Genomic DNA, 27,714 nt, shown 5'->3' on the forward strand with positions numbered 1-27,714 from the left:
ATCTGTTCTTAATGTTAAACTATTTGTCTTGAGTCCTAAACTGAAGAGATACTGCAAAAAATAGCATTTTTCATGGTGTACCACACTTTCTCCATGGTAAGGAAGGATGAAAATAAGTGATAATACTTTCTTATTTTGTATCTTCCAAGAAATGGTATTGATGAAATATGCAGGCGTTATGGAATTCTGATTTAGCTGATAAAAAATTATTCCTCTAGGATGTATTTTGGGGGTCTTACCATACAAATTGTTTACATTGGCATCCAGTCTGTATGAGCTGTTCTGCCTGTAAAGGCATTACTTAAATTAGCATAGCCTTGTTTGGTCCGACCACATATCACTTGCACTTATTTTATTCTGATGTGCAAGGTAGTTCACATCAGTAGATATTTCCCCTGGGTATAACAGCTAAAAGCCAAAAAGTAACTAAGCGTGTATCTTTTTTGCTTACAAGCAAATGTTTCTGCAGTGAGTTATGAGATCAGAGGCTAGCAGTCAGCAGAAATTTAACATCCGAGATCTATAATAATCATTCTTGAATAAGAAAAAGCACCCTTGCTGTAGAAAATGTAGTATCTTGAAAAATACTTAGGTCAGAGCTTTTTGAAGTAGTTGAGGATAATGTAAAAAAGAAAGTTTCTGTTTGCCCTATTGTGTTGGGAAAGTTTGTAATACGAATAAGGTTAAGTGAATTATTAACTAAATGGGATATACTCAGATTAAATGGATGAAATATCCTGTGGCTATAGCTGACATTTCGTTAATAGCTTCAGAAATTAAACTTTTTTTTTAAAGTTCTCAATGTAAAAAGCAATGTTAGCAGTGTTTTGCAGCTCTTAACTGTTCTAAGGTCTGCCTTCGTATTTCAGAGGATTTACTTGAATGAAGGAAGAATAGGAAACTTTGCAACCTAGAACATCTGTAATGCAATGTAAAATCTTCTCAGAAGTAAAGAAACTCATAGCAGAAAAAATAACAGTTGGCTTGAGGCTAGTTTGTGATTAATACCTAACATGTATTCTTTTTTTTTACCCTCCAAAATACTGGTCATTTAATGTGAGCCATGAACCAGACGTCTGCAATGTATGGATTTACCAGTATCAGGTAGAAAGTTTTAAATCCAAGTGACTTCAACAATTTTTAAATCTGCAAGTGTTTCTGTTGATACTCAGCTTAGAAAAAAGTTAACAAAGCTTAAAAAAAAATCCCTCTGTCAGTGAACTTTTATGCAGATTACTGCACCATCTATATTGAGAACAGAATATTTAAATTCCCATAGTTTTAATATTTGCCTTCATAAAACTTGTGTTTCTGTGAGGAGAGCTTCAAAAAGAAAATAAACACAGAGCAAAGACCTAAAGGATGACAGCAGAAGCACAGCGCAGTCCTGCGAGCCTTGCTGTGAACACTTACAGCTTCGTAACTACATCTCCTTTTCAAAATAGTGCAACTTCCCTTTCCGTCAGGGTCAGTTGCATATGATAAGTCTCTGGAACTTCTTAAAATGTTGTTCTTTCATGTTTCAGTGACACAATTAGTTCAGTGACCTGTATTATGCTGAAGGTCAGGCTAATGTTTGACCCATTGTGTCTTAAAGCTGGGAATGAGAGTGCCTCGGTATGAAATTAAAGACTGAAATCAGGAGCCCCAGCTTTGGGAGGATCGAAGCATTTACCTGATTTTACAAGCTCTGTGGTGTTTGCCTGCTCTTCAGGGAAATGATAACATGCATGGCTTACCAGTCAGTGTTTTGTTTCGAGTGTTTTGTAATTTGTTTTCAAATTTAAGATTAAATGCTTAGCATACAAACTTGTTAGCTTTTTTGTCAGTGACAGGAAAGGGTGGTTACTATTTCTGTTTTAAACCATTGCACAGAGAGGACAATTCATTTTTGATAGCCTGTCTTAAGTTTGCAATGCTGTAAGAGTTTTCTGTCTCATGGGAGGCTCTGAGTCTGCTCATATCTCCGGCTAATATCGACGGGATCAGCTTATAAATGCACGTTCTTAAAATTGCCTGAGGTCTTTGAGGAATAATCTGGAGGTAGTAGAAAAAGTTTTATTGTTTCTTTTAATTGTTTTTACCTTCGTTACAAAACAACAGGATTCTGCATGAAAGGTAATTAGCCAATGGTTTGTTGTTGTTTTTTTTTTTAGCTGGGGCATTCTGGTAGTGAAAATGATGAAATTTGACCTTTATCCAAAGTGTACAAGTAATCATAATTACTGAACCTTTTGTTGGGATCACTGCAGTTGCAGGTTTAAAATCTGAACTTCATGTTGTATTTTGAAGACATCCTAAATCTACAGCAGTGATTCTTAAAAAGCAGAGTGTTTTTGGGGATAGAGAAAGCATTTATTCAACAGTATTAGTATGTCATAAAGTATGGGTGACTGCTTCTCTGTTGCCATTGTATTTGGCTCTAGGAACCTTGGCTGAAAAAGAACTGGCAAAAATGGAAGCAGAAAAGGAACAAATACTCACATAGACTATTTTCCTGGCTTCAGCAGAGAGAAAAGCTAAGTTCACTAGCTTTCTTTAGGAGCAACAGTCTCAAAAAAAAAAAAAAAAAAAAAAAAAACCTAAAAACCCCAAAGCTACTGAATTGGGAGGTAAATAAAATAATGAATGATTTACAGAAGTGCAGGCCCTGGTGTTTGCTCTTTTGCAAAACAGGGAAACTAAAATGGATGAAATTAAAGTTTGAAAAGCTTGAAAATTCTTTCAGGCAGAACAACTTTCCCCTTCGCAAAAGCCTGTATGTGCGGCCGTTTCATGCAAAATCTGCACCAGAGTCCTTTCATAGTCCTTTCCGTATCGAATTCCTCCGGTTTGTCTGCTCTTGGGTAGCAGCAGTAGACAGGTCTCTATTCTCCAGAAATACTCCAGGAAATAGCCTTTGAACACCATGCTGTCACTTTTCTTTAATGACGTTGATTGCTTGTTCAAGCAATGACAGAAGACAAAGCTTACCTTGGATTGTTTCGCAACGAGCAATTGTAGCGAAGGTTGAAGGAAGTCACACTAAGGAAATGTCTTGAAGAAAAATACCTCGTAGTGATCAAAAAATGTTAGCTCTTGCAAACAGGTAACAAATGCACTCTGGCTGTGACATCTTTAATTAATTATCAGAGCATTCTGTGTTTCAAATCACAATGCTTGATACCTGGGAGGACAGACACCTGAATGCTGGCAGTGTAGAGAAGCGCTCGGTGTTTCATCAGTCTTTCAAGCTCCAGTAATGTTTTCATAAACGTCTGTCAATACAAGAGTTCCAGGAAACGTTACTCAGTAAATGCAGTGGGAAGGACTCGAGGGGTCACACAATCTATCCAAGTCCTGAACAAGGTGCGAGATAGATGAATCTTTAAATACCTGAAAATCAGCAGTTCAAGTCTGTGCTCAAGTCCAGGATGGCTTTCCTTTATTGACTATAGAGCATACAGCCTCCCTTCTTTGGGAGATTGCCCCTAATTCATGCGTGTGACTCACTATGTAGTTATCAGGCAACCCAAAGTATATGAAATTCTGCCTTTTGATCTTTTCCACTGTTACCTAATTGCTGACAGAGACAGAAACCCTGGCCAGTATGCTACAGGATCATCACGGCATTATTTCTTTAATGAATACCATGCTTCATTACTGTTTTCTCTCAGTTTTCTGTATAATAAAAAATTGAATAGTTAATACTCTCAATTTGTCTGGTATTCTTAAATATATCTGATAGAAGCAGGACCCCTTTTTCCCTTTTCCTGTAGATTTACATATTTTCTCTGTCTAGAAAATATTGCACTTTTTTAATCTGTTGTTCAGTCAGAAAGATGCTCGATAAGAACAGGCATTTGGAAAAGCAGATGTTGGTCAAGTGATTACAGAGAATGAGCTTCAGGTAGTCCGCCTGATCTTCAGGAATCTATTTGTTACGGTGTAGAAATGGATTAGATTACTAGACAAGTGGGTTTTTTTCAAGACCAACAACAATAAAAGTAAAGTATGCCATTCGACATCTGTTAACTCCCAAAGCTCTCACTTCAGAAAAGGTATGGAAAAAATTGTGCTTGGGACATGGGAGGAGGAAGAGTGTTTTATCAGGCTTAATAGCTTTCCCCACTTTTAGGATATTGCACTTTTCAAGCCATTTTTATGTTCTTTGCATTTCTAGGGCAGATACAAAGGAAAAAAAAAAAAAGGGTTTCGACAGAGATTGACATCTTATTTTTTTCCCTTCCCTATACTGTTCCCCAGCTCATAAACTTCCTGGAAATTTTTGGCCATGAAACTCTCATTTCTCTAATATGCAAGATGAAGGTTGTTTGGGCATGTGAAAAATAAACATTTTAGTGATTTAAATTACATGAAGAGAGTGGACCAATCTGGTCAAATCCTGTTCTCTCAATTACTTTTAGAGGAAGCTACATATCCTTGCTGAGGGAACATAGTGGGGAAAGGAAAAGAAGGCTTCTGCCATGCTGAGTGATTGTAAGTAAGAGTTCTCCCGAAGTATGCAGGTAAAACAGAACTTACCCAGAACTGCATGGCATAGTGTCTTGATATTGCCCAGCAAATCAGTTTGCCTGAGTTTTCTTTAAAAAATTCATACAATCTTGAACACAAAAGGGGTTAAAAAGAAAAATCTCTCTTACTTAGAGCAGTAGTGTTTTAGGAGTGATGACCTTAACCAAAAAGAGGAATTCTGTAAACAGGCTTTTCTCAAACCATACTGCTGTTGAGCGTATAGAGATGATACGAAAGCTTGTTAAATTGCCAAACACGAGAAGTTTCTGCCTAGTGGCAAAGACAGATGTACTCTTCATGCTGATTTTCACTGTGTTTACATTTTACAATTAGAAGCAAATCTTGAATTTCAGACTTTATTTGGTATGGTAGAGTTTGCCAGACATAGTTGGTGCTTCTTCTTGAAATAGATGAATTTGCTGAAGATGGCTGAGTTCAGAACAGTAAGAAGAGGGTGAATCTTGGTCATTTTGTCTTTTAAACGTGCTCTGAAATGTTGAGATTGCCTTATTGAAGGAATATTACATGTGGTTACATAAACCAGCATTTCATCCTTGACTGCTTCAAACCTCCAAACTGTTTAACAAAATCGTTATCAGTTGCAAATTTGTTGAAAAGATAACAGAAAAAAACGTCTCCGACAGTTAGTATTGGCACTCGGTAAGAAAAGGGTTGTCTTTCTAAACTCCCACCTGCTCTCTGCTTTTGCATATGTACAGACTGTTCCCGAGTATCTGACAAATGTGCTGTAGTTACGCACACAGCTAGTTCTGAGTGCGCTACTAGGAATTACTCTTTGATTGGCTTGAAGTCATTGGTTTCACTGAGTGCTGTGGAAAACACTGTAAGAATGTTTGTCAGCCTTCCTACCCTTCTGTAATTCAGACAAATCTGAAAGAAAACTGTTTATTATGTTATAGCAACTGCAGGAATGCAGTGAAGATGAAGAGGATCGGGAGTGCTTAAAACAAGCCATTACTGCTCTTCTGAACCTCCAGTGCAGCATGGAGCGCATTTACAGCAAACACTCCCCAAGACGTCGGCCTGGGTAATAATCCACAAAACTACACTGGTTTTCCAAAGTTGACAGAGAAAGAAATCAATTATGTGGAAGGAATTGTCTTTTTTTTTCTAGTTAGTGTGTGTGTTTCCTGTTCGAGGCATGTCTTTATGCCCATTTTCATTGTAGATGGAATAGCAGCCCAAACTTTCAGTCATTTCTATAAATAATGTCAATATCTTATTCTTTCACTTGCCAAAACAGTGCACGTAGTTTATTTGGAACAGTAAACTTGATTAGGGCATTTAGGGGAAAGAAAGAATGATAAACGATTAATTTAGTTGATTTTACTTTGGTCTCTTGGGATGGCAAACATGGAATGTGCCCATCGTGACTTTTTCTTTTATTCATTCAAGGGAGCCAGTCTGTCGCTTCTATAACCGACAAATAAGAAGCAAACACTTGGCCATCAAGAAAATGAATGAAATCCAGAAAAATATTGATGGCTGGGAAGGCAAAGATATTGGGCAGTGCTGTAATGAATTCATAATGGAAGGCACCTTGACAAAAATAGGAGCCAAACATGAACGCCACATCTTTCTCTTTGATGGTTTAATGATCAGCTGTAAAACTAATCACGGCCAGTCACGGCTGCCCGGTTACAGCAATGCGGAGTATAGACTGAAGGAAAAAATTATCATGAGAAAAATACAGATTATTGATAAAGATGACACATCTGAATATAAACATGCTTTTGAACTGGTGTCTAAAGATGAAAACAGTATACTCTTTGCTGCCAAGTCTGCTGAAGAGAAGAGTAATTGGATGGCTGCTCTGATTTCCCTCCAGTATCGGAGTACTCTGGATAGGATGCTTGATTCAGTGTTACTGCAAGAAGAAAACGAACAGCCCCTGAGGTTGCCCAGCCCAAGCGTGTATCGTTTTGTAGTGGAAGACTCTGAGGATAACATTGTTTTTGAGGACAACTTGCAAAGCAGGAATGGAATTCCTATCATCAAAGGAGGAACGGTTGTGAAATTAATCGAAAGGTTAACATACCATATGTATGCAGGTACCCTGAACATTTGCTCTATATGTGTTTTTTAAGACGGTGCTTGTATGGGTGATTAATTTAGTCCTTTTTTTCTTTTTTCTTTTTTTTCCTTTTCTTTCTTTTTTTCCCCTGCATATAGTTAAATGTAAAGTGAGGTTTGCAGAAATAACCCATATCTTATTAAATAAAATAGCTTTGCTGGCAAAGCTATAAGAAGACTTCAGGCATGCAAGTCCCCCCTCCCACAATGTGTTAGTGGTCTAAGGAGCTACCGATGCTTTCTGTTAAACCTTTGCTTCATTCTTCTCCCAAGACCATCGTGGCTAAAGCAGCAGTGTTGCATGCTGCGTGGAGGAGGAGAAATGCTGGTGGTTATTTCTGTTAAGCCTTAGCCTGCCACTTCCTGAAGTCCCTCAGTAGAAAAGGATGCGAATCCCAATCAATTCTTCAGACTTCCCTGTGAAACGCTATCTTAAAGCCACAGAAAGAAAACTTGTAATTATGTGAAGTACTAACACTGCTGAAAATGTTTGAGAGATCTTAGGTGTGAGTCTTTAAAAACGTGCATGCTATTGTAACAACTAGAGCTAGGTTGTCTTGAGCTGTATATCTTAAAGAAAGAAAGAAAAGGAAGATACAGAATTTCTCGTTGGCCACACACTGAAATTCAGCGTTGAAGCTACTCGTTACCATGCAGGTAACCCATAGCTTATGATATCTGTGACTCCCACGTCAGCCAGTTCAAAGACATGGTGGGTTTCTGTGGCATGTTAGGGCATCTCGCTCTTTCGGAAAGAACTGGTGCATCTGACTATTAGTTTGATAGTGTAACTTGCGAGGGTTTTATAGCACAAGTACTTGCCGCTTTGGCTTTGGGAATCTTCAGTGAAAGCATTGTCCTCTCGGGTTTCTGTGTGCTTTTTCCCAAACAGCGTTTGGAGCCAAGACTAACAAACCCTGTCCGTCTGCCTCCGCAAGGGCATTTCAATAACTAACAGCATGCGGAGGGACTCCTAGCAGATCCTGGTGGTGCTTTATCTTTGTATTTATGTAACAATACGTTTTTAGCTGTTCGGTTTTTGTATGTTTGCGTTAGTTTCAGATTGTTTGAAGCAGGTTTGTTCCAGCACAGGTTGTTTGTAGAACTTACGTCGTGTGAAAGAACTTGCCAGTTGATACCAGGATACCATGGGAGACAGCAGATGCAGAGTTGTTAATCTCTTGAATTTAGCTTGTAAGCCGCTATTAGAAGCGCATTGCTTGTATTTTCCATTGTGTTGAGAGTGTTTATTTACAAAAATAGTCTAAAAAAATAATATAAAGGCACCTACACAGGTCAGAAAGCAGAGTAGCAGTCCCCATTCTAAGAGAATTGCAGATCTTGTCTGCAGAGCAGAGAGAACCTGCCCGCCTGTTCAGTGGTAAGAGGAAGATTTTTCTTTTAAAAGTGCCATAAATAATACTGACGAGTGACTGTAGATGTGACGTAGAGGCAGAACAGGCCGGTCCAGGACTAGGGTGCAAACTCAGCAGCACAGAACGAGAGCACCATTACTTCTAGCTTGCAAGCACATTCCTAAATAGGCTCCCTTAAAAACGTTGAGCCTTTGCAGGGAATTTAAGCCCGCTTTAAAGAAGCATCTCTCCTAATCTTCTGGATGCTTCTTAGAAGAAATTAATTGACTGCACGTTGATGACTGCTGGTGTAAGTTGCCTGCACTTAACGCTGACAGATTCTAGATGATTTATAGAACAGTAAGTAAAAAGAAACACCCAACAACCCCAAATCCGTGCTTGTAGTGAACATCTGTACAAGCATTTCTCTAGGCCTGGTTTTCCTGTATTTCACCGTTCATTTGCTCCCAAGCAGCTCAGGCAGCCGCTGCGGCCACAGGCTAGCAGCTTGCTGCCGCTGGTAGCCACGTGGGGGGTCTGCAGCAGGCAACCCCAAATCCGTGCTTGTAGTGAACATCTGTACAAGCATTTCTCTAGGCCTGGTTTTCCTGTATTTCACCGTTCATTTGCTCCCAAGCAGCTCAGGCAGCCGCTGCGGCCACAGGCTAGCAGCTTGCTGCCGCTGGTAGCCACGTGGGGGGTCTGCAGCAGGCATGGAAGGATTAGGGCCAGATGATGACCCTTTGAGGCTCACAGTAAAGTGATTAGTCTGTCAGCCTGCTTATTCACAACCTAGGATACTCCCCAAGAGTGGAATTGAAAGAAACTAAAGGAAAATGGTGGAACTATGTGTAATTAAGCATTTCATTTGTGTTTTGTTGTGGATTGTTGGTTTCTTTTCAGGCAGGCGTGTCCGTAGTCTTGTATTCCCTAGTGTCTGTGTGCTGTGCCACCTTCCTCAGTGGCCAGGGATGAGTCAAGATTGTCTGTTTGGGGGCTATAATTTTTTGCCCAGGCTTCAAATGAGGCACGGAACTGTGGAGCAAGGGGAGAAATGTTTGTGGTTGCAGCACGTGGGTGCTATATTAGAGGACTGGGTTCTCTCCTTGACTCTGTTTTGTGGTGCTGGTCAATTTGATGGAGTTTTTTAGCAGATGGCCACTGAACTTACATTCCTGCTTGTGCAGCTTGATGCGGAGGGGTTTGACTGATGGGAGTGCTCTTGCAGCATGGAAAACTATGCTTGGAGTGTGATATAAAGTGCACTTAATACCTTTGATAAACAAGATCGTAATAGATGTATGCTTCTAAGCTAGCAGCGGGCCGACGAAAACACATGTTGGCCTCAGCTGAAATGCCAGGGAAGGCAGATTGACACCGGGCTGAGAATTGTCGTGGCTTGCAGACAGCTGCGCCGGGTGGTAACACACCTCCTGCAGCAGCAAGAAGGCAGGAGGCAGGTGTGGTGGCTTCTGGAGATGCCCCGTCTGGAGGTGCTGCAGGTATTTGCTTTGTAAGGCCTCTGCTGCCCGTACTGCTCTGCCTGCTCTGCCGAGGGCAGTTGTGTGCTGCAGCGGCGTGGCCGGGGGAGGCGTGCAGGCTCTGCTGGGGAGGTTTTTTAAGAACAGGTAAGACAAACGTTTTGTCGGGGTGGTATAGGTATTTTTGATGTCAAGACAGTGGGCAGCCTAGTTCTACTTGGTTCTCCTTGTCTTTATGAAAGCACTGAATAGCTTCCTGGGCAGTGAGTGTAAGCCATTCCACATGCCAAGACTGAGACAGTTTTTGAGAGAATGTGCAGCTGAATACTTTTACAGGGGAATTGTATCAAAGGGCTAAATGAAAATTCCACAAGCAGTATCAGTTCGGGTATTTTCTAAACCACGGTGCTTGACTTACAATTTCAGTGTATTTTCTGCACTTTAAACATTTCCTGTGTGGGCATGTATTTTTTTTCCTGATATTTTCAGATTAGATTTTAAACCTTCATCATTTTCTTACTCTGTCTTTACAGATCCAAATTTTGTACGTACTTTCCTTACCACATATCGCTCCTTTTGCAAGCCCCAGGAACTGCTGAGCTTACTGATTGAAAGGTAAGCTGTGGTTATCCTTTCTGAAGACGCTGAAAAAGGCTTTGCGTTCATTTACCTGTTCCTTTTCTGCTCGTGTTCTCAGTGCCGTGTGGAATACGTTTAGCAAACAGGAAAAACAGCAAAGTGCATAAAACAGTAATTTCTTAAAAGGGCAACAGCGATGCCAGTTTTTAATGCAAGCCTCCTTTTTTCCAGATTGTTAAATTAGCACCTGAATTCCTTATCAGGCAGAGAAGTCAGTGTGCCTCAGCAGTGGTTTGGACTGCTTACGTTTGAGTGTACTGAAGTGTTCTAAGCAGTTTGTTTGAAAGGCACAGACTCTTACTGTAAACAACATGTTAATACAGCGTGATAAAGCTGCTCTTAAGCTTTCTTCTAATCTTCACTTAATCAAGCTAGCAGGTAGTTAAAAACCTTATATCCTAGTCTAGACATCTTGTGATGACCAGAAAGCTAGGGAATTATCAGAGGGAGAGCTGGGTGTGTTAGCAGCACATAGCTAGGGGAAGAGGGAATTCCAGGCAGACCGGATACCAGATGAGTGCTTGAGTTTCACTGCACTGAATTTCTTTAAATAAAATTGCTCTTCATGTCCTACATAAAGGGTTTTGTCTTTTATCTTAATTGCCATCAGTTTTCTGGTGCTTGTGTTCATAGGTTTGAAATCCCAGAGCCTGAGCCTACTGAAGCAGACAGGCTGGCAATCGAGAAAGGAGAGCAGCCCATCAGCGCAGACCTTAAGCGATTTCGCAAGGAATACGTCCAGCCAGTGCAACTCAGGTTTATTTGCTTTTAAATTTCTTCTCTTAAATCCAGATTTTAGTTCAGCAATTATATTGCGTTCCTGGAGACGGTAATCTCTTTAGGAGACTGCTGTGCTGTCAAGTAGGGACTTATCATTGTCTGCAGCCAGACTAATATCCCAAGCCATGTTCTGATTAGTCATACTGACTTCTGTTGTTGTTGCTGCAACTGTACTTTGGTTCTCTGCTGCTCACAGCTGTGATCTCCACCACCCACAAGAACGCTGTATGGCTGCTATGTAAAGCGGGTGTGGGTGAGGGATGTACAACTCAAAGTGTTTCTGACGGCACGTTGAATGGGTTCCTTGTTAACAGGCCCTGTGAAGATAGTTTCTCTGTTCCCATTTTTTCAGTCCTGCTGGTATTTTACTCCCTTTCCCAGCCTATTGATGTATTTGCACACAGGGAGACTCTTGTCTGTACTGCACTTTGCAATGGGCTACAGTGAATCTTCAAGGTCTTGCTGACCAAGCTAATTTGGGGAACAATTAAGCATTTCTAGCATGAATGAGGCTAGTTGTTTCCCTGATAGGGAATCAAGTCAGGAGGAGACAGAGATCACAGCGAGTGTTTGTTAGAACAACTTTTATTCATTAAACTGTTGCTATTAGTAGTATCGAGCTGTTACTATTACTGGCAAATAACCATAGGCACAGTACCCTCCGTTTTTTTTCCCTCACCACGCAGTCATTCATAGTTACCTGTTCAGAGCAGCAGCAATTTACTGTTAATTAGAGAATCATACTGACATGCCAGGACCTTCAGTGTAGGTTTTTGGAAGGTCACTGAGGGAGTACTTCTTTCATCAGATAGTTGTGTACAAATATATACATACATTTAAAAAAAAAAAAAATAAAGATCCAAACTAAACACCCAAGTATGTATGTACATAATCCTGTAGCTCTTGTCGATACGTAGGAGCCACCACTTTCTTGGATGTGGTCCCAGGTTATACAACCCCAGCGTAATCTTGATACTTCTCTGTGCTCCCGTCCTTGCACAGCTTTCTCAGGTTCTTAGTGTTCTGAGTTTATCAGTTCCCGCGGGTTCGGCAGGGCTGCTAGTCTCCAGAGCTATCAGTTCTTGGGAGATCTTCACATGCTACTTCTCAGCATAATTTTTTCCTGCTTTCAGATCGCTATTTTCTGGTGAGTGTTTCTGCAGACATCCACATGAAGGCCTATAGAGCCCCTCCAAAGAAACTTGCACAGAATGGGCTTTTGTGACGTAACTGGCTCACGAGTTTAAATATAGCCGTATTGCTTTTGTTGCTATTTTTATAACCTCCCCTACTAGCTAGGCTTGAAGTTGCTTGGGGACCTCCTCACAGTGCCCCTCCGCATGGTACAAATGCATCTTCCTGCAGCGCTGTTGATGCCGTAGCCAAGCAGGACAGGGGCTTGCCGATGAACTGGACCCTGTAGAAAAGTTTAAAGCAGCAAGTAGCCGCAATTCTTGCTATTAATTTCCAAAATCAACGCAGCACTAGTGCTTTCAGATGTTACGTTTGAGCTGTTTGAAACCTGTGCCCAATTTTCCAAAGTTTTCCGAAGTTTCCAGGGTGTTTGGTTGTGGTTTCTGGTTGCTTTCTTTGAGAGATTAGGATACCTCTTGTCATGACAGGTACTCTTTATTGTCTAATTCATGCTATGGTTGGTGCGCTGAGTGCCTTATTAGTGCCTCCTTGATGAGAGATGAAAGCTGCTATTTAACACACACACACTTCTGGGGCTTATAGTTAATCTGTGAATTGAGGAGATATCACACGTTTCTGGTAGCTTGAAACTCCTAGCTGTCGTACAGTTCAAAAGAAGTGTCTGAATTTGATCTTTTATGCTGATACGCCCAGCACTTCGTAAATTCCAGTTTTGTAATAGTATCGACCTCTACTTCAGAGAGATCTGAGATTTGGGAGTAAGCTGGAGAACATGAAGATGCCCAGTCCTTCCCCCTCTTCAGTGCTTATTCCACATGCTGTAGACGTGCTGTGCAGTGCACAGGCATAACAGTCATGTCTTTGGCTTGACTAAATGCATGTGAGGTTATGAGAAAGAGGAGGTGACCAGCTGGAAGTGCAGTCAGCAGAACCAGGTAGTCTGTCTTGCTTTTTCAGTATTCCTACCACGATATCTCAAAGGCAAAGACTGATTAGATAAGATCCTGTATTACTGTTATTGGGAACTCGTTTCAAAACATCACTCCTTTGATGGTTAGAAGCTGTCATTAATTTCCAGCCCGAAGGGTCTGAGTAGCCATTTTTTCATGGGATGAACTTTATTCTTTAGCTTAAATAGTTCTCCTCTTCCCAGTGTTTGTCCTCCATGTGTTCATGTTGAGCGTCCTTCATTTGACTCAGCTAGACCGGCCAACTTCTCCGGTACTTTGACTCACACCAGACTGGCAAATTAAAATCAGTTACCTGCCCTGTCCCTCTCAGACGTTCTTGCCCCCAGTCTACAGGGCTGAACCACTGCAAACAGCAGCCTGGTGCTGAAAGGAGGACCACAATTAGCGCTGCTTTACCTGAAAATCCTGAGCTGCAAAAAGAGTTCAGCAGCGCTCTGCGTATTGCTGAGCCACTTCTGCAAAGGCAATGGGGCAGAATTAACCAGATCTCACTGCAACCATCTCCTCTCTGAGCCCGAGACTGTGGGCTCTCCATTAACCCCGCCATCCTTATCCCAGCTTTTGGGCTGGCACAGGGAAAATCTGTTGTACTGGTTGGTGTAGGAGATATCAGCTCACCATTCAGGTAAGGTGATATGGTGCGCCCCAATAAATCAGAGGTTTGAGTTAGGAGTTCGACTTGTTTACACGAAGAAGAGGCAAAACAGTTTTTTATTCTGATACATCTGAAGAGAGTAGAAGGCTGAAGAGCTGTTGTGGTTTAGTTCTTAAAGGCTTGTTTATTGGTGGTCTGTTTAAGAAAGTAGAGAAAAATCGAGAGAGTTGGGTGTTATCCTTAAAGCACTGGATCTTGTAGTGCTGTTAGTGTAAATAAAAAGATGAAAAATCAGGGAAGTACACTTGCAAAAACTTCTAAGATAAAATTTTATGTAAACGAAAGAAACAGTTACAAATTTGTTTCTAATCAGATGGTCAATCCTAATTAGTTTTTGTTTGTTTGTTTAAAAGTTATATCAACAACCTGTATTCGTGATACCTGCTTTCTGTGCTGTTGATGACTTTTTTTCCTCTTCTGAAAACACCTCAACACTAGCATTCTTTATTTGTTTGTTTGTTTTTAAAACTTATATACATGCTAAGACTGGAAAATTAGGTTTAAAATACTTGGGGACTTCTGTGGCCATCGATGCATGCTTAGTCTTTGCTCTGCCCCTATGTCCGTATGCATATTGATAGTTTTCAGTTACATGAATCTGTAACTCAGCTTTTATATAACTGTTTTGTTTAGTGTTTATATAGGATGAGCTTGGAAGTTCTAAAAAAAAAAAAAAACCACACCCAAAATATAATTATTTTTTTCTCTCTCCTTCCTCAGAATATTAAATGTTTTTCGCCACTGGGTAGAGCATCATTTTTACGATTTTGAAAGAGATCTGGAGTTACTAGAGAGATTGGAGACGTTTATTTCAAGTGTAAGAGGTATGGTAATTGGTAGTCCTCTGTTCTTCCCCATTTTGATACAACCTGCTGTTCTAATGCTCATGGGTTTTAGGCATGAAAATATCTTTACACATGAGTAATTTTAATGCCTTTAATGGAGCTGTTATTTGACTCTCCTTTACATGAGCAATCTTTGGCCTGAATCATACTTAAATAACTACCATAAAAATGATTTCACGCATTGTGGTATTGTTTCACTTCAGTGTATTTACTTCTGGACAGTAGTGTTCATCCTTGCCTGACTCTGTAACAGACTTGTGAGAATTCAGAATTCTCTCACCTTCCTCCTTTGCAGTGTATTTGTAGAGAATTCCTTCCCCATTGGTAATGAGATGAGTTTTTCCATATTCTTTTCCCATTAATTTAAAGTTGTAGCTGAAAATCATTATCCTTTTAAGAAAGGACTCTTGTTCCATTTGGTATCACTTCCTCTGGAGCAATCCTTTACAAACTAGCAGATTTTTTGGGGCAGCCTAGATGGAGGGCCAGCAGTGTTGGCATGGCAGTTTGCATCGTTATCCTGGCAATGCTAGACTTTACTTTTCAGATTGTCAGACCATATGTGGGGCGGTACCATGCTGAGACAAACTTTGAGACCAGTAGTTTATCTTTTGCAGAGGTTTCTATTGCTGACCAGAGAGAAATAATTCAATTTTGGGGGTTAGTCTCGTAAGAGTTACTTGTCTTGAACTGCTGAAGGTACTTCTTGTCTTGTCCACTATGTTGTGTACTGTAAATGTTGGACTGTTGGTGTAAACATGTATTTTTTTAATCTTTTAATTATGCTGTGCACTAGTACAGCATATTGCAAAGTTTTCACTTTAAGCTTGTTTACTTTTTTCAGTTATTTTTATTTTAGTAGGCGAAGCTAGCAGTCAGAAAGAAAATGGTTGCAGTTTAGGGGAAGCAGTAAAATACAGTGCATACATGGTCACTTTTCTCCCACTAAAACTGTCAGTAGATGCATTTAAATGCAACTGAGCACCCAAAAATTTGTTGGTGTGTCTGTATTTGCAAACTGACACAAGTGCAAGAACCCGTAAGACAACAAAAAATAAATAAAATAATGAACTGCAAACCGAATTAATTTGCCTGCAGAAATGCAGTATTTTGAGTGCACGTGCATGTTTTGTTGTTGGTTTCATTAAACTGTCAAAAGTAAGCTAAGATGACATTAAAAATGTTTGTTATGGTTTATGTTTTGTAGGAAAATCCATGAAGAAGTGGGTGGAATCAATTGCTAAAATCATCAAAAGAAAGAAAGCTCAGGCAAATGGAATTAGTCACAACATCACCTTTGAGAGCCCGCCTCCTCCCATTGAGTGGCACATCTGGCGTGTTGGGCACAGTGAGACCCTGGACCTCATGACGCTGCACCCCATAGAAATTGCTCGGCAGCTGACGCTTCTGGAGTCTGACCTGTACAGGTAGGGGTCTATTAGTTCTGTCTGAGCCAGAAAATTCATAGAATCAGTCAAAAGTATGTCCCCTTGATTTACAGAGTTTATGGAAGTAGGTTTTCTGTTTGGTACCGAAATGTATACAAGAGAAAAGATGTTTTTTCATCTCTATTTCAGATTTCTGATAACATAACTGAATAAGTACAGTAAATTAGGAAACTAAAGTATTATGAGTAGGTAATATCAATTTATAGTCTCCTGGTTAAAAGCAAACTTTGTTACATTAATAAAAATGTTTATTGCATCATAAAAAACACGATTGTCTCTTCCCCTTTGCTTAATAGACGCATAGCAAAGGCCTAGGTGTTATACGCAATGTAACTTACAGGACTGGTACATCGGGGTCCTCTAATCTAGTTCTGAAGAGTTTATTAGTCTGGTATCATAAATGCTCTGCCGTTTCCGTGCTCTGTTGTTACTGATGATAAATAAAGCTAGCCTTGATGTGAGAGCCGAGTTTTGCCAGGTAGAAGTTCTTTAAGGTCTTACAAAACTCAAAGGGGAAGCATCCTTTAATGCTTCAGTGATAGCAGGTTTTCTATGGAAATAGGCCACTTTTCCAGCAGGTTGCTCCAAGTACTTCAGCTTCCTATTTAAAAAAATATTTTAATTGCCTTTAAGATTCTTCCTTCTGCCTTCAGGAGATTAAACTTACTCCTTTGTAATTTTCTTATGTAGAAATGCTTATTCAAAAATGTCAGTTTCAGTTAAGATAAAAATGGATTTTCTTCCATCCGCAAGTACTCATTGAAAAGTTATTTTAAGTAACTGTTTTTCTTATATTGGATTGTATTTGTGAAATACCAAGTCGTGATTAAGGGAAGAAATAATCTTTTAATGCAAACACGGAACACAATTATTATTTGTATTGAACAATCCTGTTCATCTTGCTTTATCGTAACAGGGCAGTACAGCCTTCGGAACTCGTCGGTAGTGTGTGGACTAAAGAAGATAAGGAAATTAACTCCCCAAATCTATTGAAAATGATTCGTCATACTACAAATCTTACTCTTTGGTTTGAAAAGTAAGTACAGTGATGGTGATTTTAGTGTAGTGGCATGAACTCCTTCTGAAATTGAAAAACATTTTTGTCTTATTTGAATTGTGTTGCCTTGAATCTTCAGACAGTAGTAGAGTATTGCAGTAGTTTCAGGTTTTGATTCTAAGGTCCATGCCACGCCAATCACGTTTCCTCCATTTAAAAAAAAAAAAAAACACTGGATTTTTTCCAGTACTGACCACATGGTCAACATGTGCCCTACTTATATTTCCGCAGTACATCAAAGGGCACTGAAGGCAATGCAGGAGACTTTTCTGCATCTCTTCAGAAAATACTATTGTGTCTGTCCCCTTAACTTATTTTCTCTCCCTTCTCGTGACACATCACTAAGGAATTCTGAAGACATGGCCATGCTGCAGTCAAAAGGGTGTAGCAGTTCGTATGTGTATACCTAACTTCATGAGCTTAAAATACCATCGTAGATACTGCAGCATGAGAGAGTCACCCTACTTACCCCGGATCGTGCTTGGGTCTTGCTTTATTTTAGACTATGTGCCAAAATCATCTTGGCTTTCCAACCTGAACATATATAAGATGCGATTACATAAATTTGTACTTGAGATTTTTGACAGTGCACCATAATGTGCCTGCTAGACATACTATACAGTTTTCACTTGGACATTTTGCTAGCTACTAAATTAATTTGCTAGCTTGCTAAGATTTCAGATTTTGTTTATCAGTACTTCTCAAGTTACGTCTTTTGATTAGGTGCATAGTGGAAACCGAGAACTTCGAAGAGCGAGTGGCTGTGCTGAGCAGGATTATAGAAATCCTGCAAGTTTTTCAAGATCTGAATAATTTCAATGGTGTTTTGGAGATAGTCAGTGCAATGAACTCCGTGTCAGTGTACAGATTAGATCACACATTTGAGGTAAGCTTTGGGCATTGCTCTCGAGAAAAAAACAATCAGAATCCAGAAACGAATCAGACAAACTTCATGAGTGAAATCCATATTGCACTTGCTTTCTTAGAAGAAAACAAGTTAATTATGAGACTGAGTTATTTTAAAAGTTACAAGAAAACATGAGATGGACTGGTTGTCTCAAAGGATTTGTAACAGGAAGTGGAGCTTTTCAGCAGATGTTTTCTCACTTGTATTTAGCTCAAAAAGGGGAAACACCATGGACATTTGATTGTTAACTTGTCTGAAATGAACCCGTTGCTTCAGTCCAGTGTTTTATGTGTATGAAAGGGGAGGGTCCCAGGGCTGAGAACCCTGGCCTGGAACACTTGAACAGCAGCATTTCCTACCTACACAAGGGCCATGGGGATAGAGGGGCACAGAGAGGGGATAGCTAAAACTCAGATTTCAGTTGTTCACGAGCATTTCTCTTGGATGAGAGTCTCAGCCAATTCACATTGTTAGAGGCAAAAACAAATGGTTGCTGACTGCTTTAGATGGACACTAGGAAGAGAGGCTAGGAAGAATTATTGAACTGATGGTGCCGTAGTCAAGAGCCAAACGATTTACAAAAGAAGTTCTTTCAGATATTAATTTGAGTTTCTAAGTTTTGTTAAGAAACCTAGGTAATTACCTTGCATTTTCTAACCATGCTGTTGAGATCTGCATAGCTTTTATTTTCTTTTTTTTTTCTCTTTGACAACTTAGGCACTACAGGAAAGAAAAAAAAGAGTTTTGGATGAAGCGGTAGAACTAAGTCAAGATCACTTTAAAAAATACCTAGCTAAGCTCAAGTCAATCAATCCACCCTGTGTGCCTTTCTTTGGTGAGTAACAGCAGAATGGGCTAATATTGTGTGTTGTCTTTCTTAAATTGGGTTTGATGCAGATGTGTTAATCTTGCTTATAGTTCAGGGTGGTGTTTTGGTCTAAAAAATATTTATTAATTGTTACTTTGACTTCCTAGGTTTGTAATGATTTTAGACTTAGTGTCTTCTATATAGAATATATTTTTCTAATTTAGTGATACAGATTACTGATATTATTGGTATGAATATTACCCCACTTCATTTTACTCTGCTTCTGCATCGGTGATCTGATTGTGGCAATGACCTGAAGATGTTTTTCTAAATTCAGGATCTCATGTTAAGGAGGTGAAACATCTTATTTTAATAATACATTGTTCCTATGTAAAATGCAAACTTAATTCATTCTTACCAGCTAGTAAACTGTTGGAGTGTTAAAGGGAAGGGTCTACCTATACTTGGACATTTTTTTTTTATCATTCTTTCATTATAAAGACTGAAATCAGATCTTGGAAAGAAAATGAACTTTAAAATCCATTTCTTTTCTATCAGGAATATACCTAACAAATATTTTGAAGACAGAAGAAGGGAATCCTGACTTCCTTAAAAGACAAGGGAAAGAATTAATTAATTTCAGCAAAAGGAGAAAAGTGGCTGAAATTACAGGAGAAATTCAGCAGTATCAAAATCAGCCTTACTGCTTACGGATAGAGCCAGAAATTCGGGTAATCAAAAACTAAGTATCTCTTTTGGGGGTAAGAGAAGGAAAAGAATGTACGCAACCAAATATGGTCAATCATTCTGCCAGTACTAGACCCAATCTTGTGTGATCAGTGACCATCGGAAGAGGGAGGAAATGGTGGCTTGTCTGAGGCAGCAGACAACAAAAATGTTGCAGCAAAAGACCAGCCAGAGCCAGGTATCTGCTTTCTTGGGTTCCGTGTTCTGGGTCTTATTCATCCCCTTACTGGTCTGCAGCCTGGTATTGGTGAGATTTCCTAGCAGCAGAACAGTGCATGAGACACACTCTCTAAGCAGCAGAACTTTGGAAGGAAAGTCACTTCCTTCTGGCCTCAAGTGCTGTGTGTGTGCATACGGCACTTAGTCCTTAGGCATTGTGCAGTCATAGAACCACAGAATGGCTCGGGTTGGAAGGGACCTTAAAGATCACCCAGTTGTAGCCCCGCTGCCATGGGCAGGGACACCTCCCACTATTCCAGGTTGCCCGGGGTCTCATCCAGCCTGGCCGTGGACACCTCCATGGGGCAGCCACAGCTTCTCTGGGCAGCCTGTGCGAGTGCCTCACCGCCCTCCACAGCAGAGGTGCTCCAGCCCTCTGAGCCTCTCCATGGCCCTCCTCTGGACCCGCTCTAACAGCCCCACATCCTTCTGGTGCTGGGGGCTCCAGACCTGGATGCAGGGCTCCAAGTGGGGCCTCATCAGGGCAGAGCAGAGGGGCACAATCCCCTCCCTCCCCTGCTGCCCACCCCTCTGGTGATGCAGCTCCCTTCTGGGCTGCAAGCAGGCAGTGACCCTACTGACCCACCCTCCTGACGCCGCTACATTACAGAAACTGGACGTGTGGTGGTGTCAGCCAGCTTGGTCTTTAGCAATGAGAAATGCTCGAGAGGTTACTTAGATAAGAAAAAGACCTAGTGCATCCCAGAGCGTTTAAAGTAAATTAAAAGAAAACGATGGAACCTGAGCCAGGTAAAGGCAAGTGTTTGTGTAGAGAGGTAATAATGATTGGAAAGAATAGTTTGAAGTACCCAGCCATTCTTCCTGAGAGCACAGCTAATTGTAACCTTTCCAGAAAACAGCTCTGTGCATAGCTCTCGCAGCTTGTGAACAGCAGCAGTCAGGAAGCAACAAAGAACTTGGTTACATAAAGAATTAAATGGGCAATAATACTGTTGTTTAAAATGTTATTTGCATTGTGTGTTTAATTGCTGTGGACATTTCTGGGAAGGGTTTTGAAGATTTACGGTATTCTCAAGCCAAGAAGTGAAATAAACTCAAGGGATGGCAGGGTTTGTGCTTTAAAAATAAGAAGAGCAAATAGGAAATGTTGTAATTCACCGCCCGGAGACTCCTGCTGCATCAGGGAGCTTCGCTCTGTGCCATGCCCTCGGTGCCAGTCCTGCCTTACCATGCCTTACCTCCTGTCCTTGTGCCGTATCACCAGATTCTGTCCCTGCCTCTGACCTTCCTGCTTTTGTCCTCTGTCCCTTCCTGTCCTTTGTAGTTAACTGATGACATCCAGAATTCCCCTAAAAATGGCACTGGCATAATAACGTTTGCTTTCACTACCGCATGATCTGTATTCGGCTCCTTCCCAGATCTGCGCTGTTACCTGAAGGGAAGTGTCCAGGGCACGGCTGTATGGCCTGTAACACTGCCGGGCTGTAAATGATCGAGTAGTTAAAAAAAATACTGGCAAAGTTTCCAGAAAACTTCATTTTACATGTCTGTGTATTTTAAATAAGGTCATTCATGCCAGGAAACTTACCAGGATCTTGATTATTTCTTGCATAGTATTGTTTTGTTTTTTATCAGGGAGCGCTTTACCATCTCTTCCTGGTAAAAAGTTACAGAAAGTGAAGAGCTAGTTTTTTCATTCAAATACTTGCTCTATGCATGGTGGTTTTTTTTTGTTTGGTTGTCTGTTTTTTAATGTTATTGATGCTTGTTTCGTTTAGAAGTTCTTTGAAAATCTCAATCCTATGGGGAAGATACCAGAAAAAGAGTTTACAGATTACCTGTTCAACAAGTCATTAGAAATTGAACCTCGAAACTGCAAGCAGCCACCTAGATTTGTAAGTCTTGTCCTGTAAATTAAATAGATGAAGTCCACTAGCTGCCAGGAAAAAGAATACTTTGTTAACTCAATAAGCCATATATATTTTCTCTGGAATTCAGTCTCATGAGATTAATTTCCAGCAAAATGTGACTTAAAAATATTTTTATTTCAGGGGTTTGTTGTTACTGAAACCTGCTGCCTTTAGCTTATTTTGGAATGAATTCTTCTTTTCCCCAAAATGTAAAATATTACAGTTTACATCTGCATTTCTTACCTTATAGTCATTTGATAGACTATGCAATAAAATTTCATAGTATCAAAGGTTATTATAAAATATTAATATTAATTGAAATTGGTTTTATACATGTTATGTTTTCCTTAATTAAAACTTAATTTCTAGTGTTTATTTGTCTAAATATTTTATATTACTTCAAAAATTGAAGTGTAGCACAGAATTGACAAGGTACAACTTTCTTGCAGAGCAAAATACGATTTAAAGGAGTAGCTATTTTGTTAAAAAAAAAAAGCTGTCGGGGCCTAGAATTCTTTTTTCTTAGCAGAGAAATATAGCTCACGAGAACACTCGATTTCTACATGTTGTAATTGTGCATTTGAGTAGCTGGAGACTTGTCTGATTTTTGAGAGCCATCAATCATTTTAGCAATCTCCTTTTAGAGGAATGACTAAGATGATATTGCAAATAGGGCAAGAAACTGGCAGAAATTACTGTTGCAAAAATGCTGTTTACAGTAATTTCTCTCTTTTTTTTTCTTCCTTTTCTAAAAATAGAAACCCGTGCTGCTCTCTCTGTTATCTGGGCATGAATTCTTTACAGTTCTTGTCTTCGAAACTAGACATTCTTATGGGAATTTCAGGAAGGTCCAGTTCTGGGTGCTGTAATGTGGTGGAGTCACGCATACCACCACGGGATGGGAACATAGCTCGTCTTCAAAGCATTGGCTTTGATCTGTGCTGTGTTACACCTGAGTCTGATGAGGCCTGTTTCAGTCACACCAGTAATGCGTGTGTAAGAATTTCGGACTGATTCATCCAGCGTGCATACACAGCATGCGCCCGAGCATGTCCGTAGTCCTGGACGCAGGCAGGGGCCTGGGGACTTTCTGTGGTGTAAGCTGAAAGCACGTCTTACGTTGCTGTTACGCGAAGCTCTTCTGCAAGCCTATGGAGGCACTTGAAATAACTCTCTCCCAAGATTGTGACTTGCTCTTCCCTGTATTGTGTCGTGACTGACACGCATCTGAAATTTGACTATTCGTTCTTCGTAGCTGTGGAAATATTTAATAAGCTGGAAAAAAAAGATCTTTAAGCTGCATCCATAACATTTCAGTAAACTCCTCTTGTATAGGTAACAACCTCAAGTCAATTGCAAAAAGGCTGTAACACTGTTTAGTATGTATTTGATAAGTACCTTTTAAAATTGCTCGTAAAGACTTGGTGATTTTGCTATCTGCAGCGTTAGCAGTACTAACCAGCTTTATTTCTTCAGCCTAGAAAAACAACATACCCCCTAAAATCTCCTGGGATAAGGCCCAATACCGGCAGACACGGCTCCACCTCTGGCACCTTGAGAAGTCATCCATTGCCACTTGAAAAGGAACCGAGTAAGATAAGTTTCAGTAGAATTACTGAGGCAGAGCATGAATCAACAGTATCGGCACCAACTTCTCCAAACACGCCGTCTACTCCACCAGTCTCTGCTTCTTCAGAGTTCAGCGTATTTTCAGACATCGATCTCAACAGCTCTTATGGTAAATGTGCAATACGTTTTAATAATTGTTGCTACTGTCCCTCGGGATTCCAAACTGTGTTGGTCTGTGTGCCAGCCTTTAAAAAAACCATTGCAAAATTTAGTTGTGAACTATGAAGTTCTTGCATCGGTGCTATATGCGCTGCAGTTTAGAAATGCCTGCCGTAAGTAGTTAAATAACAAGTGATATTTCCAGTCTTTTGGCCTACTAAAGCTGAGGCAATCTGTTCTGGGAGATGTCCCCGTGAGGCTTTACTGTGCAGGGACTGCGCCTGCTTTACCACATACGGCACCTCTGTAGAGAGACGGTGCTGAGAACCTGGAGTCCACGCCAGTCTGTTCCTCCGGACTGAACGCAGTCCAGTGATTCTGGTTTTGTTCCCTTTGAAGAGAGTCCAGTCTGTATATTTTAAGGTGTGAACCAAAGTGCCAGAAAGTGGGGGTGGTCAGGGCGCTCACTGCAAAACGCAGCCTTGATTAAAAAATTATCCTCTTAGCATAGATGCACTAATATGCTCCCAAGCTTTGCTTGTAGCTGTGAGCAGCTCCTTGGTTTTAAAAGCAGCCTGTGAGAGGTCTTGTCTCTCCTCAAAGGGAGCTGCAGACTGGGCAGGCAGGTTAAGCCTCATGGGGGGTAAGCGACAAGACTGGGCTGTACAGGAAATGCACGACAACGTGGTAGTGTCCAGCAGTGTCTAATAATGAAGTTTCATTCCCTGCATGACTTAAAATCTTTCGTTCAAGAATATTTTTCATAGGAAAGCTTAATTTGTGTTAGCAGTAGATAAGCTTAGAAAACGTGGTCATCTTTGAGGTCATTCATGAGCGTGCTTTATGTGCTGTAGTGGAGATGTTCTGTCTGGAAAATCTTTAATCCTGTTTTTCATTTAACAGGTAACAATAGCATCTTCGCTGCCGTCAGTTTGCCACAGTCGAGTGAGTACTGTAACTCTATTCAATGTTTCATTTAACTTTGCTTTTCCTGGTTTCAGGAGAGCTGAATAGTAATTAAATGGGATTTCTCTGGGATAAAATATGGACTGTGTTCATTAAATAGAGTTCTGAGGGGAGTTTTTACAGGCTTTAGATCAACCGTCCAGTAAAGTAGTCTATAAAGTCTAAGAACTGTCTGATCTTTCTTTTTTCCCAGGCCTCTAGTATGATTTTGCTTCTCTTTTGAATGTCCTTGATGATTGTTTTGTTTGACTAATGATACAAATGAAGCAACCTGATAATTTAGCATTACCACTCAGTGAAAATAATTGTTCTATTGCTGGGGAATTAAGAGGTACTTTTTGTACCACAGCTGTGAGGGAAATCCTGTATTCATCTGTCTTTTGAGCTTCTCTTTTTACTCCCCTATTACACAGACATCTATGATTCTTCATAATATGAAAATTTCGAACCGGAGAGCACAGTTGCCTAATGCATTGGTACAGAGTGCTGTGCACTTCGAAGGGAAAAAGCAAAGGTGTGCCAAAAGTCACATACAGGTTGGGGGTTGCGTTGTTTCTTAACTTGGAGGAATTTTTCCTCAGTAAAACAGAAGACTTCGAAATGTAATGAAATGCTGTGAGAGTTATCGTCATCTCTTCAGTTCAGTGTATAATTCTTCTGCTTTAGAAATGCTGCAAAGCTATTAACAAAGCCTCGAAACTTCCAAATTTGAGCATGTACCCATACGGCCAAGAGAACAAACTTTCCACTCGAACGTGTAACTTAGCTGTGTGGCCAAACTGCAGGCGCTGTGGTAAACAGGCAAATTCTGCAACACAGACGGGATTGCAGTGAAAGCTGTTGAAGTACCCACTAGGAGTTCACTTCATTTTATTTATTTTTGGGTCCTTTAGATTGACTGTTAACTGCTGACGTATATCTTTGATTTTGGAAATGGGAGACCACTTCGTAAAGAGTATATCTGATGAAGGAAATGAATGAGAGTTTCATGCAACTGAAGTTTAGTGGTTCACGTTGCTGTTGAACACAAAGATCTGCTTGTTTGAATTTCATCTAGTTTGGTGTAATATTCTTGAGTATGTTCCTCAGATATTACACAAGCAGTAAAATACTGGCTCTTCTCTCTCCAGAGACTTTCTTCAGCTCGTGGGGTAGCTTTCCTAAACTAAGTGATGAACCTCAAAACCCTCCCCCGCTTCCTCCTCGAAAAAAGATGGATCAGGATGCTTCTAATGCTAAGGTATATTTTTCCTGTATCGAATAGCTTTGATAATAAATCACTGAACATCTAGCCAGGTTGGATTCTGTTAGTCTTTTGAAGATTTGGCACATTTCAAATGCAGTGCTCCAGTTACTCTTTTTGAAGTTTCAGGTTCCCAGTGTCCAAATCCTGCTTAGCTGCTTTGGGAACATACCGGTCGTAATCAGATCAAAGATAGGGCTATGCCAGTGTCACATTTTTGACAGCACCAGTAACAAACTTGAAGAAAATTCAGCAGCTCTCAGGAGATACGCTCTTCACCTAAATATCTACGTTTCTTACCGTGTCTTTTTCTCGGTAATTTTGTAGGGAAGTTTAAAATCGGATGACGATCCTCCCGCAATCCCACCCCGGCAGCCGCCGCCTCCAAAGATACAGCCTCGTGTCCCTGCTTACGCTAGCTCCTTCGACCAGCCGCTGCACAGCCCTCCTCCGCCGCCCCCTCGGGACCCTCTTCCTGATACCCCACCGCCAGTGCCGCACCGGCCTCCCGAACACTTTATCAACTGCCCTCTAAACCTCCAGCCGCCGCCGGTGGGACGCTTGCACAGAGATCCCGACTGGTTCAGGGAGGCTGGCACGGGCCCCAGCTCTCCTGGCACTCCTCCCAGCACTCCCTCTCCACGGGTACTGCGCCGCTGCTGCGTGACCAGCGCCAGTCACAACAACCTGGTCCACCCGCCCGCTCCCCCCGTCCCGCCCAGGCAGAATTCGAGCCCTCAGTTACCAAAACTGCCACCAAAGACTTACAAAAGGGAGCTCTCCCACCCTCCTTTGCACAGACTGTCTTTGCTAGAAAATGCAGAAACTCCTCAATGACCTTAGCCATAGTAGTCATTGACACTGGAATAGTATTTGTAAAGTTCCTTTTTTATTTATTCAAAGAAGGCAGTGTATTTTAGTACTTTCACAAATTACGCTCTTAAAGTGCTGCTGATCAAACAAAAAAAAAATAGCTTAAATTGGAAAAATAAGACGACACACACTCTAGCCTGCGTCTGTTCGACAGCATTACCCTCAGGTGATCAGCAGCATTGCCTTGTTTCACGTCCTTAGTGCCGACAGTTATGCCAGTATACAAAATATATCTTTTTGCACTGTAAACTACACTAATTGAGTTTAAACTGACATCATTTAATTGCACTGAGCCAAAAAAGGTGCGTCTGTGGATTTTTTTTTTTCAAATTTGAGCACTAGTGGCCTTTTTTAAAAGGAACAATGGGATGATTACACAACGCCAGGATGTACAGCGTTACCGATTTTAAACCTCTGGCCACTTGCCTTCTAACTTTGTGTGGGCTTGGAGGTTTGTGAGTGACAGCTACTGTTCCCAAATATTTTAATGCCGTGTCTTAATTGCCGTTGATTTGCTGCTGAAGACAAAAAAAAAAAATAGATTGAAATCTAAAAGAAGATACCAAAATACTCGGTTGGTCTTGATTATTTTGAGGAAGTATGAACAAGGACTACCTGTCTCAGATACTGGAAAGGATCCCTAGTACTTACTTAGCATGCATCTTGTTCAGATGTGCCTTTTTGTTTTGGTAGGTGAAGATGTCTTAAGCTAAAGAGTTGTCTACTGTTCTGGAGAACAAAGCTATATGCCATGTATGTACAATTGTTTATATTGTATATTTACAGATAATGCTAATAACCTGTATAAATTTAAGTGACGTGAGGCCTATAATACAGTCTGCTACTCTTGCAATCTTATACGGTCAGAAGTGTTTCCTCTGGCTTAGGAACAGTCTTGCCTTCCAAACCTAATACCTTCCTTTAGATCTCACTTAACTTAATCATGAGTCCATTTTGGAAATTGGTAGCATTTAAACCAGCAAACACTTTAAAGCTTTATTAAACTTTTTAAACTGATAAGTGAATGGAACTTTTATTTGCCAGTTGAACTACTTGTTTGAACTGGTGTGAGAGTGAGTCTGTTTTACTGGTAGTACTGTAGCAGCATTTATAAAGTGGTCAGAAGCCACATTTTATTTACTGGTCTGTGGCCTTTTACTGTGCTTTGTATCAGAGTTCTTAACAAGATTAATAAATCACCCCAGTCTTAATTTTCAAGAGCTTGAGCAGTGCGTGTTCCTTGTAAGGACAAGGTTTGGAACTGGATTTCGTAAATCTTCAGCAATACAAAGTGCCCCAATTTTCCATGTTGCTATTCTCAGCTTTCGTTGTCATTTAGTCTGCGATTGGGCCCATA

The 27,714-nt window shown here is 40.6% G+C and overlaps 1 protein-coding gene across 3 annotated transcripts in view; it reads left to right on the top strand.

Annotated features, from left to right (window-relative positions):
* SOS2 (SOS Ras/Rho guanine nucleotide exchange factor 2) overlaps positions 1-27,575 on the top strand; it is a 53,654-nt gene extending 26,079 nt beyond the window's left edge. For all 3 annotated transcript variants that reach the window (XM_048066031.2, XM_048066032.2, XM_048066033.2), the window contains exons 9-23: positions 5,436-5,563; positions 5,932-6,587; positions 9,979-10,060; positions 10,718-10,840; positions 14,366-14,469; positions 15,698-15,917; positions 16,855-16,974; positions 17,719-17,881; positions 18,620-18,737; positions 19,269-19,441; positions 21,416-21,532; positions 23,024-23,285; positions 24,179-24,220; positions 25,372-25,481; positions 25,812-27,575. In XM_048066031.2, the coding sequence (XP_047921988.1) occupies positions 5,436-5,563; positions 5,932-6,587; positions 9,979-10,060; positions 10,718-10,840; positions 14,366-14,469; positions 15,698-15,917; positions 16,855-16,974; positions 17,719-17,881; positions 18,620-18,737; positions 19,269-19,441; positions 21,416-21,532; positions 23,024-23,285; positions 24,179-24,220; positions 25,372-25,481; positions 25,812-26,321 (2,928 nt within the window). In that variant the 3' untranslated portion in view covers positions 26,322-27,575. The remainder of the gene's footprint in view (positions 1-5,435; positions 5,564-5,931; positions 6,588-9,978; positions 10,061-10,717; positions 10,841-14,365; positions 14,470-15,697; positions 15,918-16,854; positions 16,975-17,718; positions 17,882-18,619; positions 18,738-19,268; positions 19,442-21,415; positions 21,533-23,023; positions 23,286-24,178; positions 24,221-25,371; positions 25,482-25,811) is intronic.
* The last annotated feature ends 139 nt before the right edge of the window (positions 27,576-27,714 follow it).

The sequence above is a fragment of the Anser cygnoides genome, chromosome 5 (assembly GCF_040182565.1).
Source record: "Anser cygnoides isolate HZ-2024a breed goose chromosome 5, Taihu_goose_T2T_genome, whole genome shotgun sequence".
Taxonomy (NCBI): domain Eukaryota; kingdom Metazoa; phylum Chordata; class Aves; order Anseriformes; family Anatidae; genus Anser; species Anser cygnoides.